Genomic DNA, 21,491 nt, shown 5'->3' with positions numbered 1-21,491 from the left:
TCGGACAGCCGTATTAAAAAAAACAATTAATTCAAAATGGCATATCCTTCAGTAAAGCTCGGATAGCACACATGTACATTTCAGCTTTGTATGAATAGTGCGAAAATGCGGGAAAATGTTTCATGAACTGGAAAACTAGTAGTAATTAATAGATGGCTCGGTTATCTACGAAAGACCCGTGGTGACATTTCAACTTCATTATTTCACGATTTCTGCTTCCTGATTTCACGATTTCCACTTCACGAAATCACGATTTCATGAATTCACGATTTCACGAAAAAGAAACTTCACGATTTCTTGATTACACGATTTCATGATTTCACGATTTCTTCATTTCACAATTTCCACTTCATAAGTTCACGATTTCACGATTTCTGCTTCCTGATTTCACGATTTCCACTTCACGAATTCACGATTTCACGATTTCATGAATTCACGATTTAACGAAAAAAAAAACTTCACGATTTCTTGATTTCACGATTTCATGATTTCACGATTTCTTGATTTCACGATTTCTTGATTTCACGATTTCCACTTCTTGAATTCACGATTTCACCATTTCACCATTAAACTTCACGATTTCATGATTTCTTGATTTCACTTGTTCTATTTGGCTAATCCATTCTGTTACTCTCCATTCATTGAAGTGTAAACGTAATGAATGGTCTGGGTTACAGAGGATGAGTTTATACTCCTGCATACATCTGTGTGGAGGTTGGGGAGGGATATTGGTGCCTGTACCAAAACAGTATTGGGTCTTTTTGACACTAAAACAAGTATGAACAAAATAAGATGCCTAAGTAGCTTTACTGTTTTAGACAATTCCAAAATATATAAGTATGTTTATTATGCCCACGCCATTTGTTGCGACGGAGCATTAAGCCTTGCATTTGTCCGTCCGTCAGTCCGTTATTTTGGAATCCGTCTTTCCGTCCATAGACACATTGGTTTCTATTCATTTAAAAGAGAATGCTTGCATGGATTGAATATATATTTTTATGTATATCCTTTCCACGCCTGTAACGTCTAAGCCGCTTTTTTACGTTTTAAACGGCCCTTGTGGTAAGGCTGTACTCTTGATCAACTCAGTTTGCATACCATTTACATAGCAGGTGGCAATAGCTTACATGTGAATAAGATGCATCGCTTTTCATTTAATAGCACAAAGATGAGGAGCTTACTAAAACCGAAAAAAGGGACTGGAACAATTTCACATTTTAAGCAATAATGCGTTCTAAAAGTATTGTTTGTAAGTCTATTTCCTCATCAGTTGAGGCATTTTCGGCCAGTTTTCACTTTCAGTACCTAAACCTGGTTGTACAATTATATAACACGCCATCTTACATGTAACGAATATCACCCGCGGTTTTCTACGTCATACATTAGTCATGTGACTAAAAAAATCGCGAAAATTTGAAATTGTACTATAATTATGAAATCGTGAAATCGAGAAATCGTGAATTCTTGAAGTGGATATCGTGAAATCGTGAAATTTAATGGCGAAATCGTGAATTCGTGAAATCAAGAAATCGTGAATTCGTGAAGTTTAAAGGTGAAATCGTTAATTCGTGAAATCGTGAATTCATGAAGTGGAAATTGTGAAATCGTGAATTCATGAAGTGGAAATCGTGAATTCCTGAAATCGTGAATTCATGAATGGAAATCGTGAAATCGTGAATTCATGAAGTGGAAATTGTGAAATCGTGAATTCGTTAAGTGGAAATCGTGAAATCGCGAAATCGTGAATTCGCGAAACCGTAAAATCGTGAAGTTTTATCGTGAAATCGTGAATTCGTGAATTCATGAAGTGGAAATCGTGAAATCAGGAAGCAGAAATCGTGAATTCATGAAGTGGAAATCGTGAAATCAAGAAGCAGAAAGCGTGAAATAATGAAGTTGAAATGTCACCACGGGTCCTTCGTAGTTATCTGATGAATGTTCTGTAGGCATTTGACGATAACTGATTTCTGAAATGGGAAATCCAGATTTATACGGAACTGAATTGAACTTCCATAAAAACGAAATTGACAGGAAGGTGGGACGGATGCTTTATTCCTGTAGGACAAGTTTGTGGCTATATGATCATAATATTGGGTATTTTGGGGATCGATTTTTATTGAGTACCGCAGCATTTTTTGTCGGTTTTCGATGATAGGAAATTAAGTCTAAACATGTTGCTTCCCATGACAATACCTTGATGACGTAGGACATACTTTTTGGAGTTTAATTTGGTAATGCGAACTCACTAATACGAAGCAGAGCTAAAAGGGCCAGGGAGAAACATGCTGCAACAACATAACCTCGTATTATGATAGGCATACGTCCTAGGGATGTAAATGAGTTTGCTGAGGATTGAGCCTGTGATGGGTTGTCTACAAACCCAGTTCTTGCGCTTCTAATGCAAACCAACCAGCAAAGCTTTGATCATGAAATGCTTTGTGTATTCTTTGTATATCCATCGATTTTGTTAACGTAAATTAAATTAACAGTCGAGTGAGAGTACTGATTCAAGGACAGGTAGACAATGGATGCTGCTATGACGTAAAGTTTTAGGTGGAAAATGATGTTCGAGACCCAAGATGTTCGCAAATGCAGTAAAGTCATCTAATTAATGGCTGTAGCTCTTTTTTGTATTATCCGACAAAGATTCTGCTATTAGGGTATCTATTTTGGATTGAAGATCTTCACGCACTCAGAAGGCTTTTGGCATGGTTCGAGAACGCTGAAATCTCAACATATGTAATCAAAAACTCGGAATTAAATGTAGGCATTTATGCACAGGCGATTTTAATTTATTTATTATTTGTTTATTTCTTATTTATTTTATTTTATTTTATTTTATCATTTGTAACCATTAACCTCCGTCGGGTTTGATACTCAGTTCAAATTCACCCGACCAATCCTGCTTAAGGCCATAACCTAGTCTGCGGACCATGTTTACTGCATTATGAAATTGTGAATACTGGACCTTGCTTTATTCTGGACTTCGTGAATTCGTACACACATAGATTGATTCATTCACTTAACACCAAAGTCCAGTCCTGATACTTTTTTTAAAAAAGATTTGCAATTCTACAAATTAGAAAAAATCGACTTTAGACTAGAGCACTCTAGTTGGTCCTTTATTCATTCATTCATTCATTCATTCATTCATTCATTCATTCATTCATTTATTTATTTATTTATTTATTTATTTATTTATTTATTTATGGACGTGTGTGGCTAGCATACAACCAGAATTACTAAAAATGTTTCCACCTAGTGAAGACGATGTAGCTCTAGGTGTAAAATCGGATGGCATCTCATCTTGTTCCTGGACCCTTTCATGTCCGCCAGGCGCCTTGACCAGACGTCCGCTTTCTCTGAACTTGTTGGACTAGATATAGTTGCTTGCGTTTTATCATCTTCGGATTTTATCTCAAGCATAAAATAAAAGAAAGTTGTGAGATGAAAGGCTTACTTGTAAAATGATTTAGAATGAATGCGAAATTAATTATATAAGTTAAATGCCATTGAATATTTTTTGCGTAAAAAGGCGTTTACTCAAATAAAACAGTTTCAGCTTTATTCAGCTTTAAGTTTGAGAACATTCACACAGGCAGAGTTCGAAACCCGTAACTCTGAAATTTACAGGACCCATCAATTTGTTTACAAACTTATATATGCTTACACGCTTTACAATTGCACGCGGTCATGACGTCAACTAATCAAATTCTATTATTTATTTATAGATCAAGATCTAGATGTATACATGCATGCAATAAGATATTTATAAATATTTGGTAACATTTTTTTAATCATCGATTATATTTGATCATCTAAAGTTTGACAGACAAGGTTATTAATCTACAATATTTCACATGTGCTCACCATGTGCTCCCACGTGGTCGTACTTAAAACCTGCATAAAACGCATTTTAGATCTGTAAAAAATTACAAATTTATAACAGCAATATCTGAAATTAATATCTATTATTGTTTGGGAAGAGAATATTAAGTCTTAAGAAGTTTTTAAACTAAAATTTTTGTTTAAAATATCAATGACTCTGCCTCGTTCAGTGGACTCAGAATAGAAAAGACTGGAATCTGGCGAGACGGGCGTTTATATACCTGACCCAGAATTCCCTGGTCACGTGAAGGTATGGTGTACAAGGGGAGTCATTTTTGCCGAGTAAAGAGTTCAACCTTAATTCGGTTAAACTGAATAATGTAATAATGTCAACAACACAACATCATTGAAATATTAAACGCTTTTGAAAATGGCATTTCTTATTTTTGAACAACTTTATGTATATAATATAAATATGTTTATACAGAAAGATGTTCAAAATGCGTTTAATATTTCATAAATTGTTGTATATCATTGCACAATCAATATTTCAACATTTGAATTCTAGAACACAGTAGACAAACAATTTGTATACTAGAAACAGTTGATATACTTTAAATAAAATCCTTCTCTTGAAAAAAGTAACGTGTAAATAGTACTTCGTTCCGAAACTAAATTAAAGCATATGTGGTTTATCTATGTAATGCCTATCACAGTAGATATTATGATATAATAGATGACTTTTTCAAACATTGGCACGTACAGTAGGCATAATCATCTGCCTTAAACCAATTGTTGCCATCACATTTTACAAAAATAAAGCAGTTGTATATTCTTTAGTTTGGCAGTTCCTTTAAAAATTTGTTGTTTCGATACAAATGTTACTCTGTCTTTACTAGTACAGCTTACAGGTCTTTCGTCTAATATTACTTACAGTTTTCTCGTGTAATGTAAGTCACAGACATGCTTTTTTCCACTTTCAACAATTTGTATAACTGTTCATATACCTTATATTACCTTAGATAATTTTTTTGAAAACTTCATGAAAATTCATAGCAGTTTGACAGAAATTCACATATTATACACGACCCATATTACAAATTGGCTTTATACAACACAACACTATTGTGTTTTAACAAATCTCAGATCATCAACAGCTGGTCAAACTTATGCTAAACAGAGTACCTTTTATCATTTGTCAAAAATTTTAAATGGCAAAAAGACATAAATTTTTCTTCGAATAACGCAAGATGGATGTCCGCACTTGGTCCCGCAATGCGACTTTTGTCAACAAAATAATATAAAACATCGATTTATAATAATTATTTAGCAGTGATTTATTTTTTGTGGCATTTATGTCAGTGCAATGTCAGACCAGCACTATAAATACAGGGCCAAACCTTAGCCACACAACAGCGAACGGAGGGACATACAGGTAACGGTTTAATAATCTTGTTTGATTTCATATCAAATTATAACAATAATAACAATGATGATAGAAGTAACATTATTTAAGAATGGTTATATATTTGGCTAAAAGCCAGATATAGTTCTGAAAACTTAAAATATAATATGAAACATATTAACATATTACATAGAATGTAAAAAGAACGAGATAAAATGAAGTACTAGTGAACTGGCTTAAAAAAGTAACGTCTAAATAGTACTTTGTTCTGAAACTTCATAAAACTTTTGTGATTTATCTGCAATGTGTGCAATGCGCGTTCTTTCCAGGTCTCTCAATACAAATATATTTTATTGTGAAATGTTATTTTTGAATTTTTCGAACTCTAAATTGTTAATTTATGCAACAGATCTCAATGATAACCTTCTATCTAATAGCAAGTTTTGTAAAAATGAAATTGAACCGGTCTGCTAAAATACATTTGAACAGCTTCATGTTTTATTTTTTTCGCACGTGTTTTCTTAAATATCTCGAGCAGTAAGAATCAATATTTAGATATGATCAACAAGCAATGATTTTAAATTATGAGCAGAGTCTCGATTGCTTTCAAATATTTTATACCAGTTTCATAATTTCATTATTTCTATTTAGTAAATAGTATTTCTTTTAACTGTTTAATTTGTGACTATTAAACTTTTTCACACAATTTGTAACACGACATTTCAAGAGGGTTAACTGGAACATTCACTGCTTTTGTGTTCAGTGCTTTTGATACCATTTTACAAGTACTATTACAATTACATGTTTTGAATGAGCTTATCTCTATTTGTCATTTAGAATGAAGGCAATTATCGTTCTATCGGCTTTATTTGCGGCCGCCATAGCAACACCATTTTACGGCGGTTACTATGGAGATGATGACGGTTACTGGAGGTATGGAGGGTATGGTGGATACCGAGGTTACGGTGGATATGGAGGTTATGGAATGTTCGGTGGAGGATACGGTATGATGCCATACGGTGGATATGGAGGCGGTGGATATGGAGGCTATGGTGGTTACGGAGGATACGGAGGCTATGGGGGTTATGGAGGATACGGAGGCTATGGTGGATACGGAAGATTCGGGTAATGAATATTTCATGAAATTTACACGCCTTTTGTATGTGCTATTGGCCTTTACTTTATTCAAGTAAAGTTTCTATTTGATTCTAAACTGGCTTGGCAAAAGTGTAATGCTAGTCTAATGCATTGAATAGCAGTCAAAATTCGAAAAATTCAATTTATTTCTATATAAAGGAACAGTCCTGTCGATAAAACATGACTTGAAAAATCAATTTCCTATATCATGTATATATACGCAAAAACAGAAAGTTTAGTCTTGAGGTCCACATGGCAGATGGGGAAACCCCATGTGTAGCCTAGAAATAAAACCGTTACTTACTTGCTTATTTACTAGTCTGTACTTTCACGAAAGTATAGCTTTATTACGCTATCAATTTGTTTATAAATTTCAACTATATTTGTCGAAGTCTCTTCAGCAATTTCAACATATATTTTTTTCGTCTGGTTGAATGATAAATGACAGCCTTTTGTCAAACAAAAATCACTATCTATTTGATTAATTAAGTTAAACTGTGGAAATGTAGACAAGAGCGGACACAGTTGTCTAGTGGTAACACCTTTTAACTACGAAACCACGGTCCCTGATCGTGCAACCAGAATTACAGACATTAGGATAACAGTCTCTTGCAATGGTGTTTTACACCTAGCACGCTTAAGAATCAGGAAATTTTCTGGAATTGGACCGTCTTCTGTATACTGAGCTATCCTCCAACTAAAGTTACTAACGGTCTTCTCGAAGAGACACTGAAATTGCTTTTCAGTATCGAACACAAATAAGTCTACAAACAAACAAACAAAGACAAGATATCTACCTGAAGAATAAAGACATAGACCTGCATGTCGTCAATGTATTATGAGGTCGGTAAATTACCTCCCTTTATGTTAAAATAAGAAAGATTTAAGGTGCCGAATATCACCAGAATGAAATCTGGTTAACTAAATTTAATCACCGATTCTGTTTGTTTCAGAACCATTTTCAGTTTCAGGTTTGTAACTTCAAAAACTTTTTTCCAAACCCTGGCAAAACTCCTACTATAAATGTATTTAAACGGATTTCCCATGCATTTTTACTGTCGCAGTTTTCGTTTTCTATAAAACCGCGCTTTCTAGATTCCATAATATTATCAGATTTTTCTTCTTTTCTTCCTTGAAGTTATATCAGCTTGATTATTTACATAAATTATTTGTTCCATGGAATTAATATATTTCATTGACTGAAATGTTTTCATGACCGTTACAGTCGCATATAGAAATAAACTTGAAGAGTGGTCAATTGTTATTGCTTGTATGTTCAAAACACGCATGGGTTTGACCGGTGAGGACTAAGAAAAGGAATGTTTGGATCATAACTGGATCAATCGTTTTGCCCAGTGTCTGGCCAATACTTTCCCCTGTTTTAACTATCTCACGCATAGATTTTAAGTTTTGCGTATCATTTTTCTCCAATAGACATTTAAAACATTCAGCAATAGAATTAAACTAAATATTTTCAGAATGATTGGCGGTGGATATGGAGGATATCCCGGCATGCACAGATACCACCACTGGGGACACAGACCGTACTGGCCAAAATGGAAACCTTACCACAGTAAGTTTAAATACCATCTCAATACAAATATTGTACATTCTAACGGACTTTGTATGTAACTGGCGATGTGACTGACTGCTGAATGTAAATTTGTTACGGTATATATCATAATACCAAGCCTAATGTGTGCTGCTTCAGAAGAGCAACTAAAACAAAGCAACATGGCAGCCTTATTTCATCAATTTTAAACGTCGTTACATACTTTAATTTGATAATATAATATGACTTTATTCAAATATAGTCTTTTTATCTATAATACTTCTAAAGGATCAAACATGGAAAACAGTTAAGAATTTGTTAATCTTAATTAATTTAACTGGTTTCGGCTAAATCCGTCGCCATTTACATAGTTTGCGACCATCAAAAACCCATATACTATTTGAAATGTCAAAACTATAGTAAACTTAACCGTATTATTTTATTTTCTTGCTTTTGTTGTCAGGTGTTCTCTTGTCTATTGTTTGCTATACATTTATTTGAATGCAAGAAAGCTGACTTAATTTGTTTCTGTTATTTGTTTGTATACAAGGCACTTATAAACATTTGAAATGGGCACGTAAAACTTAACTATTTTGCATTTGAACTGTATATGAATGAGAACATATTTTCCTTCATCAGTTCTTTTTCTTTGCAGAGAAAAGAGGATATTATTAAACATCTTATGAAGAAACTGACCCGGACAACGACAATACTTTATGATAATTTTGTTTGACATATACGTGTATTTATTTGAAAGAAGATTTGAATGGTAAAAACATGTTTTCATATAAATAAATTGCAAGTTCAATTCATTATGGTGTTGCTTATTTGAAGTACTAAACTTGTACCTTAATTTCCAAACACTATCTATAGGTTCTTAAACACAGGTACCTGGCAAGTTCTGATACGCCAAGCTGATAACAATGGTATTGTTGAAGCATTGTCCTACTGTCTGTCAGTTTGTTTACTTTCTCATTTCCGGACACTTAGTATAAAAGCTACGATTTTGGATTCGGCCAAATGAGTTAGAACTACTTAAAGAAGATTCTTCATGTTTTGTGGCGTAAAAGTCAAGACTCGAAGGATCTGAATTAAATTTCTTGTTTTCAAAAATTATGTCAGCAAGTATAATAACGATAGTTTTATCTGAACAAACTAACGACATATCACTAGACAATGATCTCTGGTTATTTTTTGACCTGTGGCTCAAAGATCACAAGGAATCAAGTAGTCACAACTCTCTCTTATATTAAATACTGCTTTCAGCGTGAATAAAAAGAATGGATAAAATAAAAAGTGTACTTATCATGTATCTTCACACACACAAACAAACGCGCATACGAAGCACATATACACTTTGACAAGACAACCCATTCACCTTGCCATCGGACGTATAATGCCCCGTTAGACAATGGTCATGTTTCAAACTTTATAATTTCGGGGATGAAAATAGGCAGCTAATGATTTTTAACTTATCTGTTCTAGACGTTACATTCTGTGTTTGCCATAGTGTAATTCTTGAATGTAAACACAACAAATAGCGGTTCAGTCTTAAATACCAATTGACGTACGTAAACACAAACCTTTGAACAAAACCAATGAAATACACAGAGTCAAAGTGTAATAAAAACGTTCGTCCAGGCGTCATCAGACCCTGTATAAAAATTACCTTTCAGGTATGTAAACGTCCGGTCATGTCACTAATAATATATAGTACTAACCGCCATATTCAAATTCTACTTATTTTTACAAAGGGAGGAGAAAGTAATGAACAGCAAATGAAAGATATAAGAAGATCCTTTTGAATCATAAAACGCACACAAGCAGAACAATAGCAGACTCAGTTTGACGCACCGGTCTAAACAATACTTTTTTTTTCAGAAAAAATTGTTTGTTTGTTTGTTTGTTTGTTTTGGGTTTAACGCCGTTTTTCAACAGTATTTCAGTCATGTAAAAGAGTATTTAAGAGCTTTAAGAGTATTTCAGTTAACCTAACCAGTGTTCCTGGATTCTGTACCAGTACAAACCTGTTCTCCGCAAGTAACTGCCAACTTCCCCACAGGAATCAGAGGTGGAGGACTAATGATATCAGACACAATGTCGTTTATCAAATAGTCACGGAGAACATACGCTACCGCCCGAGGATCGAACGTAGACCAACGCTCTTACCTATTGAGCTAAGCGGGCGGGCTATATTTTACTGTTGGTCATTCGTTAGAAACTAATAATTAATTATTGTGAAACAGAAGAAATTTCATGATAGAGGGCTTGTCGAATTTCTAATGATGGTTTTACATAAAATGATAAAAAAATATCTATACTAATGGCAGTTCGTACACTGTTTATTGGACTTTTACTAAGGTTTTGATGTTTTATTTGACATGTTTTATAACATAAGTCAACAATGTAATATAATACGTTGTTATTAACTTTTGAAGTTAAGGACACTTTATTTCGTGTATAAATATTTGCCATCTCAATGTTTTTAAATAGCTAGATAATCAGATTCTAGCTTATCGAGTATCTTCACTTTCTAGTAAATGTTAGACTGTTAAATTTATTGTGACGTCCTAACCCTACCTAATATGTTCCTTCCTATTTCATAATAAGGCGGTAAAATGTAGGTCAATGTATATGTAATTCTGAAAAACATTTAGTCACATGACCAATTAGGTACTTATATCATGCGCTGTTGATATATATAATTCGCCTTTTTTTATCTAAAATGAATACGAGAGGCTTTAAGAGTTCAGATCGGCTGTGTCTGTGGTTCATCTTTGTCAAAATATTGTAATGTATTGTCCTAAACCATTTGACCAGTATCAACCAAACTTAACAGCAATGTTTACATACATATTCAATGCAGAACAATTGTTTCCATGGCGACGGAAGAACAAATATTTAAAATATTTGGGCTTGATTTTACAGTATAATTTCACAGAAATGTTCAATTGTTTACCTTTTCGTTCTAGAGAAGGAGTGATTTACTTTATATGGTTTAAAGATATGCCTGTCTGAAATATGTGGCTAGATTTCAACTCTGTACTAATTCAGATTAGTCAAAATATTAGCATTTAGGGACTTGTTCCTCTTTTTGTAGTGGAAACACATATGTCTCTTGGGCGATTTTCTTCAGTGATTTTAAAATCACCCCGATACACGTCCCCTTAATGCAAAAAGGTACCATGAGCATATGAGTAAAGAAGGCACTTGGTACCTTTTTGCATTAAGGGGACGATACATATAAAATCAGGACCGATATTTGGTTACATTTCCTTGTATGTATATTGTGGATTTTTTTAAAACTTCTCGTCGAAAACCTCTAATTTAAAAATATTTTAAGATAAATCTTTTATTCGATAATCTTCTACCAAAATCATTCAAATCATCTAGATGACTGTACTGGAACGTTGAAATTCCTCTCCTCTAAATCTGCAAGACAGTTTAGTAGAGCAATTTTAGATGACTCTCAGTCAATATTTCTGTATCTTCTCAGCTGACTAGTCTGTGGCCATGTTTATTGCTCTCTTGTTATATTTCATTTTATCTTCAGCAAATCGGAATCATTCAGACAAAAATCAGCGACATTTAAGATTAATGAGCGGTATATCTGGTGCATATACATGTAGAGGGCTAAACATGAATTATGTTCTACTATTTCACAGGCTATTTAGATGTAGCAAGTGGCTGAAATTTACATATTCGTACAAAAAAGGAATATATTTGTTTTGTACTTTTTTGCTCCAAAAGGATATTGAATGCTTAAGAACAAATGCATATTGGTTCATAATAGTTTTTATAACGAGGCCATGAAGCGGAAACTTATTGCAGCTGACAAGGTTGCAGGCTGTCACAAAAATAGACTTATTATGGTTTTTTAAAATATATATATTTCTGTCTTGCGTTTTATAATATAGATAAAATATTGTGCAGAAATACAAGTAGTTTTTGCTCTCCTGTCACTATGCATAAAATCAGGCGGATCAAGTATTTGACTTATTTGCGTTGTTTTCTTTATCGCATTTTGTATCTTAGACACGTTTTGTTTATTTTTTTCTTCCTCTGCACAACTGACTTTTATGCATATATTTAAACTGCAAAAATTTGTTGTCTTCAATTGTGAGATAGAAATTATATCATGCAACATTAATCAACAAAACTCCTGTTTTAAGGAGGTAGGTTACCTTGTTACCAGTGTAAATTCATATTAGTTGAACTGCAGCATTTTTTTGTATTTCGTGTAATTTAATGTTTTAATTGATACAATCTCAATTCCGTTTATCTAGGTCCCTTCTGCAAGTAATTTTTTTATCCAGGTTTGAAGCACTTTACATGGTACCCTATTTTTCTTAAAGTTTAAAGTAACCATGGCAACAGAGATATTTATAATAGCTTATATCTTGTTTTTATCGTAATTTCCGATAAAAAATATTAAATAAAGTTATCTTTCTTGTTAATGTAGCTTTAAAACATCTTATTTCTAACGTAAGTAATATTTTCGTGTTATTTGCATTTATTTAAACAAATTTCACAGCTTAAATACTTACGGCAGTACCCCTCGTCTGACATTTTTTATGGAAAAATCGTTCTGTATGCTGCTATTATTCTGATGGATATTACTGAAATGCAAATAAAAAGCCGAAGCTGTGTTCCTTAAGGTATTAGACCCCTAAAAGTAATGTTTACAAAATGGCATTTGCTTGGTATATTCTTAAAGTTGACCGTGTTTCGCACTGTGTTGCAATTTTTAAACAATTTTACCGTGCCGTTTTTTTTTTATACTTTTTGTATAATTTATGGGTTTCCTCAAGCTCAAGCAGAGACCAATTTCAAAGTGATGGCCACTATTCAAAATGTTTGCAGATAATTCATTATACCATTAAATTTGATAAAAGAAACATCAAACTATTGGTAAACAATTTTAAAACACAAAATAACACTGTCAATTTCATTTTTTTTTGGGGGTGCCTCAAGTAAACGGATTTAACGCGACAGAATTCTAACTTCCAACATTGAAAAATTGAGGTCGAATCATGTGGGTCTGTTTTGAATTTTGCTCACTTCATTCAAAAATAACCTTTGGGCAGAAGTAGAACCTACCTACATTTCTTTCACAACATATAATCTAAAGAGTGAAGGCAAAATAGAGAACTTTTACCGCATGTAACTCAGTATTTTTAAAGATGTTTAACTCTACCCCTTCTGTTTCAGAGGTAAATTCACTTTGAACAGCCAAACATTGCTTATCAAATGGAAGCTTTCCACTTTTGTACATTAAATCAATTATAAGTCTTGAAAGAAGTAAAAACTTAGTAGAAAAAAGGAAAATAAGGGAAAAAATTGGTCCCAGTGGGGCTTGAACCTACGCCCCCCTGAAAATTGCAGTCAAAGTAGGTTTATGGTAGGAATTGAATACTCTTCAAAAAAGGAGGTACTCTATTACGGGTCTAATACCTTAAATAGTCCAGTGTCAACGCTTTTGAATTTTACATTTAGATAGATGGGTCACGGGCTTCGTTTCCATGGTAACAACAGTTTGATTCAAGAAACCACAATTTTCTACAGAAATTTGAACAATTTTAAAGCTTAGTTTTAGTATATAAGAAACGAATTATCATGGGAAACTGGAAAATGGGTACTACAAATCAAACTGCCCAATTTTTATTTGAAAATGGCCGTAATAAGTAACCTTTCACTCAACTATATTCCCAGTAACATCAGTTTCTTACATTCCGCATAACTTTTCAATATAACTACATAAAAGAAGTAAAATATTGATCATTATTCAGAGCGACAGACTCATAAAAATATTTCAGCAAATAATGGCTGTTTAAAAATAGTTTTGAAGCATTTCTGTGGCAATTTATTCATTATTTCTGCATTGTTAAACCATTAAGCATCAGATCAGATGCAGGTTCATGATTTTTTATCAGAAGAATTGATATACAAACACATTTAATTTGTCGTAAACGTCGTCGTAAATCGTCACGTTAGCTTCCGGTTGGACATGCGCACATACAAATAATAAGGTAACCTACCTCCTTAAGTTTAGTAACAACTGTTATATTTTTGAACTTATACCATGTTATGTTTACTTCTTTACATTTGTCTAATTTAATTATTTCTGCCAGAAGAATATCATGAAGTATAGTCAAACACTATTGTCTTTACTTTAATGTCTGTACTGTTGGCACTAAAGTTCGTGGAATCGTGTTTTAGTAAAATGGTCCCAAATTTATTATGTTCTTTTTCGAACAGATGATTTTGAAGAATTATTAAACTTAGTCAAACACAGTAGATGTGAATTTTTAATGCATGAAAACAAACTGGTATTTAGTTTATGCATGATCTGGTATACTAAGTCCTACGTAGTACTTAATATCTCCTACGTTGAAGATACTAACTCCTACTTAAGAGATACTAAGTCAATTTAAATCTCTCTGCTGGCACCAAGACGCTGCCATACATATCATATGCAAACAACTCGTAGCTGTCAGAAGTTATAAAACCTAGAAATACAGTCATTTTTTATATTATGATTCTTTTCCTTGAGTTAAAAGTGAAGTATGCTGCCAAATTGCCCTGAGCTTTAACACTTGGTTACTAATACCTTCCGAGCACAAAACTATGATACCTGTAGACGATTTTAACTATCTTGGTTCTAAGTTTAACACCACGGGAAGCTTAACGTTATACACCAAAAACATCTTACAAGCCAACCTTTAATGTAAATTGATACAAACAATGCTAAGCAGTGTCTTTTTAAAACTAGGATCATGCTTCAACTTTTTGAAGTTTTTGTTTCGATAAAAGTATATACATAAGAAATTCGGGGTTTATCAAATCTAAAGAAAACACCAATTTAAACTGTAAGATATTATTTAAGAAATAATACATCTCATTTAGTGATTTGTCGCTGAATAAATCATTGTTTGGATTTCAGATGCGAAGGAATTATATCACGAGGGCGCAGCCCGAGTGATATATAATACGCATCTGAACGACACATCACTGAAAGAGCACATCACTAAATGAGATATAGATGAGATTCTAACACGTTACCAAAAACTACAAAGTACAACCTTGACGGCATTCATTAAATATTTGCCCGTTTTCAATCGGTTTCTTTTCCAGCGCGCCGCTATGCCGTTTGACGTTATGACGTAATAATTGTGACGTCAGAACAGTGATTTGTTGTATATTAATTCACTGTTTTCAGCTTTCTTTGTTTAACAGGAAAATGAATCAAGTCGTGTTAGAATAAAAGCTAAATCTTTATGTTTGATATGCTAGTATTTATGGTATCTGGGTGGTCAGAAGCTTTTGTGTATTTCACGATATGCTAGAATGTTTGAATACTGTTGCACCAAGTACAAAACAATATGGCAATATGTTAATAAGGATTATGTACGAACATGGTTTCACTGATCATAATACAGATTGAAAAACTTGGTGACGATTTTTTAAGAAATGTAGACGTTACTTAGATTTTCTACAAGAATGGCACGGATCGATAGAAAAAATAAAGTTCTTGTAAATGACAGATAATATAAGTGAAAGGTATTCAGAGCTAATGCTTAGCGTGTTACGTTAGAAAATATGCCCATGATATGCAAGAAAAGGCTTATATTTTATCGCAAATAGTATTGAAGATACTTGTAAGTACTACTTTATTTGTAAATATCATTCCAATCCAATTTTACGATAGAAGTATGTGAAACGTTACTACTACAAACAAGAGGGTCATGATGACCCTGGATCGCTCACCTGAGTAATATGAGCTTCATGTTTCCAATGTCAAACTGATGATAAAATATTAAGAAAGTCAGTAGGTCACATTCATGGTCAATGAAATTCAGTTTTACGATTTGTGTGCAAAACTGTGTATATCATCAAAATTTCAAGGCTGTATCTTAAAAAACAAGAAAGTAGGTCAGTAGGTCAAGGTCACAGTCAAGTGACATCATATTACTTGGGGTCATCAGGTAATTATAATTAAACAGTCTTGGAAATAGGAGCAGATGATTTTTAAGTATTCTTCCTATATAACTCACATAATAACTAAGTGACCCCAGGGCGGGGCCTCTTTTAACCCCATGGGCATAATTTGAACAATTTTGGTAGAGGACTACTAGACAATGCATCATACCAAATATCAAAGGCTAGGTCGTATGGTTTCAGACAAGAAGATTTTTAAAGCTTTTTCCTATATAAGTCTATATAAAACTTGGGACCCCCAGGGCAGGGCCTCATTTTACCCATTTTATTTTTTTTTGTTGGGTTTTAACGTCGCACCGACACAATTATAGGTCATATGGCGACTTCCCAGCTTTGATGGTGGAGGAAGACCCCAGAAGCCCCTCCGTGCATTATTTCATCACGAGCGGACACCTGGGTAGAACCACCGACCTTCCGTAAGCTAGCTGGATGGCTTCCTCACATGAAGAATTCAACGCCCTGAGAGAGACTCGAACCCATATAGGTGAGGGGCAAGTGATTTGAAGTCAGCGACCTTAACCACTCCGCCACGAGGCCCCATCAAGCAGTCTGATTCAATTCAAAGCCTGAAACAACACCATTACAGTTTATGTGGACATATTATAAACCAGAGTAAATTCTGATAATCATAAAAACGGCAAGTACCAAAGTCCATTTGTCTTTAAAATTGTTTGATTTTAAGGGGTAATTTTAATTGATAAATAAATATTGGGTCGGTTTCCGGAATCGAGAGGTTCCGAGTTACAGAGTTTATTAAACGAAGAAAGAGAACCTAGTGTTAGGACTGTAAAATTCGTTTAGTTTGGAGGTGTGTCCAGTATTCAGGAGTTCCGGATTAGAGGGGTTTCACTGTAAGACTTAAACGGTTTGTTTTGTTCATTCTCGTTTATTCCCATGATATGTTCGTTTGATTTATATTTATTTTTATTAGTTTCTTTTTCTTCTGGTTTAGCGCCGTTTTCAACAGTATTTAAATTGTGTGACGGCGGGCTGTTCGCATAAGCAGCACTCTGTTTGACTTATGTACGGTTTGTTTTGGTTTACCATGTGTCACCTTTCAGTGATATATCATCGTGACTTTGTTGTTTATATAACTTCGTATTACCTGACAATGCACTCAATGCAAGTCGGAAATATCTAAAATCCTCATTTTGTGGGTTTGCCTAATTAAGATGAATGGTATTAATGAACAAATATTTATATACATTATGACTAGTGTCTAGACAGTTTGACAAAAATCTTTGACCACAAGATAATCTCTCAAAGATTCGAAGATGGTTGTTTGGATCTTGTAAGCTATTACCATAAAAGAATTGTATAAAAAAAAATCTTTTTTGTCATATCGGTAAAAGCAAATTTCTCAACAATATTTGTACAACTCATATCAGGAAGTATTTCAAAATATGTAATGAAAAAATATATTTACCGGACCTTTACACTATCTTTCAATCTGGGCATCAAATTTCCTTTTAGATTTCACCATCGACGACAGTAGGAATTCCTGGCAATGTATGATAAAGGCCTTTACTAAAATCATCTTATGTTTTGTATATATTTGTATTTTTGTATAAATAGCAGCTGACTAAACTCCCGCGCGTTTTCCTCTCAAGTTAAAGAGTAATTATTCCTTTTAATTTTTCTACAATCACATGTACAAAATATAAAAGCTAGAATGTACTCTGAAATCATTTTCTCGTCAATAAACAATACTTACCAGAAGCGCTCCAAATGCTAATCAGAATCTGCTTTATATCACTAGAAGTTGATTCTCGGTTATGTATGCGGATTTGATCACGTTATCTTAATGACTATTAAAAGAATCAACATTATTTTCACTTTTTCTATATTCTGTTAGAGATTTATTGAAAAAACTGCAAGGTAATTACTAAAAGGTATATTTTACAGACTTTTATTAAAAATAAACTTAAACCCCTTTAATAAGAAAGTATCTAAAATATTGAGTTTTACCAGATTCCAGTTTTACATTCAGGTAATATATATCGGGATATATCGCAAATATGAACCAGAATCAAGTTTAAAAACTGCTTCGTACCTTCATATATTACCCATCTTTTGCATTAAAATTCATATCATTTCAAATAAATAGAGCTGCAGCAGGAATACAGCTGAAAACTGTGGTTATCTCTCTTTTGTTTGCCTCTGTTGCAAAACAAAATACAATCTCAAAAGTGAAAAGATGTTCTACAGTGATGTTTATAAGTAGTGACAGATAAAATTCATCTCACAGAGCTTTTAGGATAATAGTCAAAAATACTTTGCAAACCTATCTTAAATAATAAGTAAAAAACAGCATGCTTTTGATACTTAACATAGGTTATGATTTTTTTCGTATTGTATTCAATATGCTAATAATACTCTTTTGTTTTAACAGAATGTCAAAAGCTTGTCAATCTATTGATAACTACATTTTGTCCAAAGTTGATTTCAATTAATTATTTAATTTATGTACCTATGTATTAAAATGACAAAAGATTATAAAACAAAAACATAAATTTTAATTTGAATAGACAGGCTGCAGATAGTAAACATAGTTGACAAACGTCACTTCCCGATGACAGCACTTGGTCCCGCAATGCGGTTTTTGCCCACAAAAATTCGATTTATAATAATCATATATCAGTAATAACTACTTCGTGTCATTTATGGCAGCGCAATGTCAGACCAACACTATAAATACGGGTCCAAACCTTAGCCACACAACAGCGAACGGAGAGGCACACATGTAAGAATTTAACAATCACATTTGTTATATAAAAGCTTAAGTTTAAAAACTTTTGATATTCTGTCTATGTTCGTTCATACCAGACTTCTAAGATCAAATTATTTTATTGCCAAAAGTAACTACTTGTAGACATTTTTTACGTTTTGTTTCTCTTATATTTTTTATTGATTTATTTTCTTATGTTCACAATGAAGAGTATCTTGACGCAGTTTTGGTAGGTTTGAAAGTATCTCGCTTTCGTAAAAAGAAACTGTATTTTGATCATAAAGAAAAGTTTCTAAACTTCGTCTTTGAATTTAATTTGTTTCTCGAATGCGGTACGAATCCAGATTCCGCAATGCTGAACGTATGACTGCATCCATTTTCAAGCATATAAGCAAGTATGATATACTTCCAAACTATTTTTATAGTGGTTTCAGATTTATATTAATTTTCTTATATGGATACATTTTTTTCCAAATTCTACGTAATTTGCAACAATTCAGTGTTCTCACTTCGTCTTATTATAAAGCGTAGTAAAGACTTGTTGCTACTGGTGTTTCTGGAGCCCTTATTACGTTTTGTTTTGAGCTGGTACTTACTTTTCCCTCCTAGAATGAAGGCAATTATCGTTATCTCAGCATTACTTGCCGTCGCCATAGCGACACCTATGTACGGTATGTACGGAGGGGGCGGATATTATGACGATGACGATTCCTGGCGGTACGGAGGATACGGAATGATTGGAGGAGGATATGGAATGATTGGAGGAGGATACGGTGGTTATGGTGGTAGCGGAGGATACGGAATGATTGGAGGAGGGTATGGAATGACTGGAGGAGGATACGGTGGTTATGGTGGTAGCGGAGGATACGGGTAACATAAAATTTTCATGAAATCTATACGTGTTTAATTGTCTATTTTAGCTTTATGTTATTCTTGAAAAGACTGTAAAACTGTTTTAAATCAATGAAATGCTTTTTGTTTAAATTTTGTTTAGTTTAACGTCATAACGACGCAATTATAGGTCGTAGGGAGATGATATTTGGTTTGAAGTCTTAAAAAGCCGCGTTAGACGCTATATAAATTTGCAAAAATGTGTAACAACTCGTCGGCTCAAAATACGTTATCTTAAAATGGGAGAGAGATGAATAAAAGCTACATATAAAATACTGTCTCAATACTCGTGTTGTGTCCTAGCATCTTATCTGTTCGCAAACTAGCAAAATATTTATATTTATGGTGTCGTTATTAAAGGACATTAAAAAGCCAAGAATGTGCCTAGCACTTACATAACGGATGAAAAGAATGTTGTTGGCTCATACTTGGTTCAAATTAATTTTTTGTCTGTTGTGTGAGTTACTGCATTTCTGACTAATTAATAACAGGAATCAATTTGGAAAAAAACACATTTTTTGTAATTCTTCAACAGAAAATAAAAAGCTGAAAAAAAGCAATTATACAAACTATTTTTAGAATGATTGGCGGAATGTATGGAAGGTACCCAGGCATGCACAGACATTACTACTGGAAACGCAGACCATACTGGCCAATACGAAGACCTTACTACAGTAAGTTTAGATAGTATCTAATCACTTATTCTATATTCTAAAGCACTCTCTACTTGTAAAAATTTCATCGACTGTTGAGTTTAACTTTGTCACGGTACAATTGATACGCCCACAGAGTTTCTAATAAAAACAAAATTAAGGTCATATTTGACCCCGTTTGTAAGTTGACAACCTCTTTTATTTGAAAAAAGAACACATTCACTCGGAGCCATCTTAATTACAGTACATTTTAATGTGTTGCTATGTTAGTTCTGTATGGAGGTGTCTATTAGTCTGGTATATAGATTTTAAATACCCCCTGCAATTGTTGAAACGTTTCTGTTATGAACACTTACTTAACATGCACATTTATTTACGATAAAATACCAGATGACTTTGTTTGCCCTGTTATCTTGATTTACATACTTTTAATTAACGTGTTGGTAGGCAATAGATATTTGAAATGATTTTGCAACACTACAACCGGAACACGGTTTTGTCTTTTAAAAAAGCTTTGCAAAGTAACCGTGAGTATTTTCTCAGTGTTATCTTTTTTCTTTTGCAGAGAAAAGAGGATACTACTAAAGAGTTTACAAAAGAAATAGACCCCCCAAAAATGACACAATTTCATGATCATAATTATTTTTGACATACACGTGTATTTATTAGACAGAATAATGTGAATGTTTTCGTATGAATAAAATTCACTTTTTGTTCAGTATATAATTGTTTTCCGTGTTCCTTTATGAGGTAGTGGATCAAAAGTCTAAATTATGGAGACCCAAGATTAACTTTCTTGTTTTCGGACTCTGTGTCAGAACAATTGATAACTACAGCTTTCACAACATTAATCACAACTTCTTTAGATTCATACTTTTCCCCGAGCATTCATTCGCAAATCATGAGCATACTGTTAAAATCAGCACGCACGCATGTGCATATCTTATTTGCCCCTGTCAAGAAAACTGCCACGCATGCATCAGAAATGAGTTATCAATGTACTGTTTGTATTTTGAGGAGAACCAGAATCAATGACTACGTACAAACTGCATGGATTTCTGACAACATAAAACACATTCCCGAATCTGTAAATATTGACTTGTTCATACCATTGTTTAATACTCGTTTAAGGAATATATATATGGCAGAATGGCGCACTAGTATGTTATCTTGTACATCTTTGTTCCTATACAGACAAATAAAAACTTGCTTTAATTGTGCAGAATACCTTACCATTTTTGATATTCCGAAGTATAGAAATGTTATTGCTAAATTAAGGTTAAACTCGCACAACTTAAA

At 33.4% G+C, this 21,491-nt stretch overlaps 2 protein-coding genes across 3 annotated transcripts; both read left to right on the top strand.

The window, feature by feature from the left end:
- The first annotated feature begins 5,258 nt into the window (after positions 1 to 5,258).
- Positions 5,259 to 8,734, top strand: LOC123548112 (uncharacterized). The gene is made up of 4 exons (XM_045335345.2): positions 5,259 to 5,263; positions 6,071 to 6,358; positions 7,849 to 7,943; positions 8,578 to 8,734. Exons 2-4 carry the CDS (start codon positions 6,072 to 6,074, stop codon positions 8,595 to 8,597), a joined length of 402 nt encoding a protein of 133 aa, XP_045191280.2. The 5' UTR covers positions 5,259 to 5,263; position 6,071; the 3' UTR covers positions 8,598 to 8,734.
- Positions 8,735 to 18,537: 9,803 nt separating this feature from the next.
- Positions 18,538 to 20,918, top strand: LOC123548111 (uncharacterized). 2 transcript variants are annotated; one of them, XM_053552070.1, is made up of 4 exons: positions 18,538 to 18,663; positions 19,258 to 19,458; positions 20,128 to 20,213; positions 20,758 to 20,918. In XM_053552070.1, the coding sequence occupies exons 1-4, from the start codon at positions 18,584 to 18,586 to the stop codon at positions 20,775 to 20,777; spliced, it is 387 nt and encodes a 128-aa protein (XP_053408045.1). In that variant the 5' UTR covers positions 18,538 to 18,583; the 3' UTR covers positions 20,778 to 20,918. The 2 variants fall into 2 exon arrangements, with proteins under 2 accessions (XP_053408045.1, XP_045191279.2); XM_045335344.2 differs by having other exon boundaries at positions 18,543 to 18,663; positions 19,258 to 19,518; positions 20,119 to 20,213.
- The last annotated feature ends 573 nt before the right edge of the window (positions 20,919 to 21,491 follow it).

The sequence above is a fragment of the Mercenaria mercenaria genome, chromosome 9 (genome assembly GCF_021730395.1).
Source record: "Mercenaria mercenaria strain notata chromosome 9, MADL_Memer_1, whole genome shotgun sequence".
NCBI lineage: Eukaryota > Metazoa > Mollusca > Bivalvia > Venerida > Veneridae > Mercenaria > Mercenaria mercenaria.
Note: the sequence above shows the minus strand (reverse complement) of the source record. Positions and strands in the feature narration are given on the sequence as shown.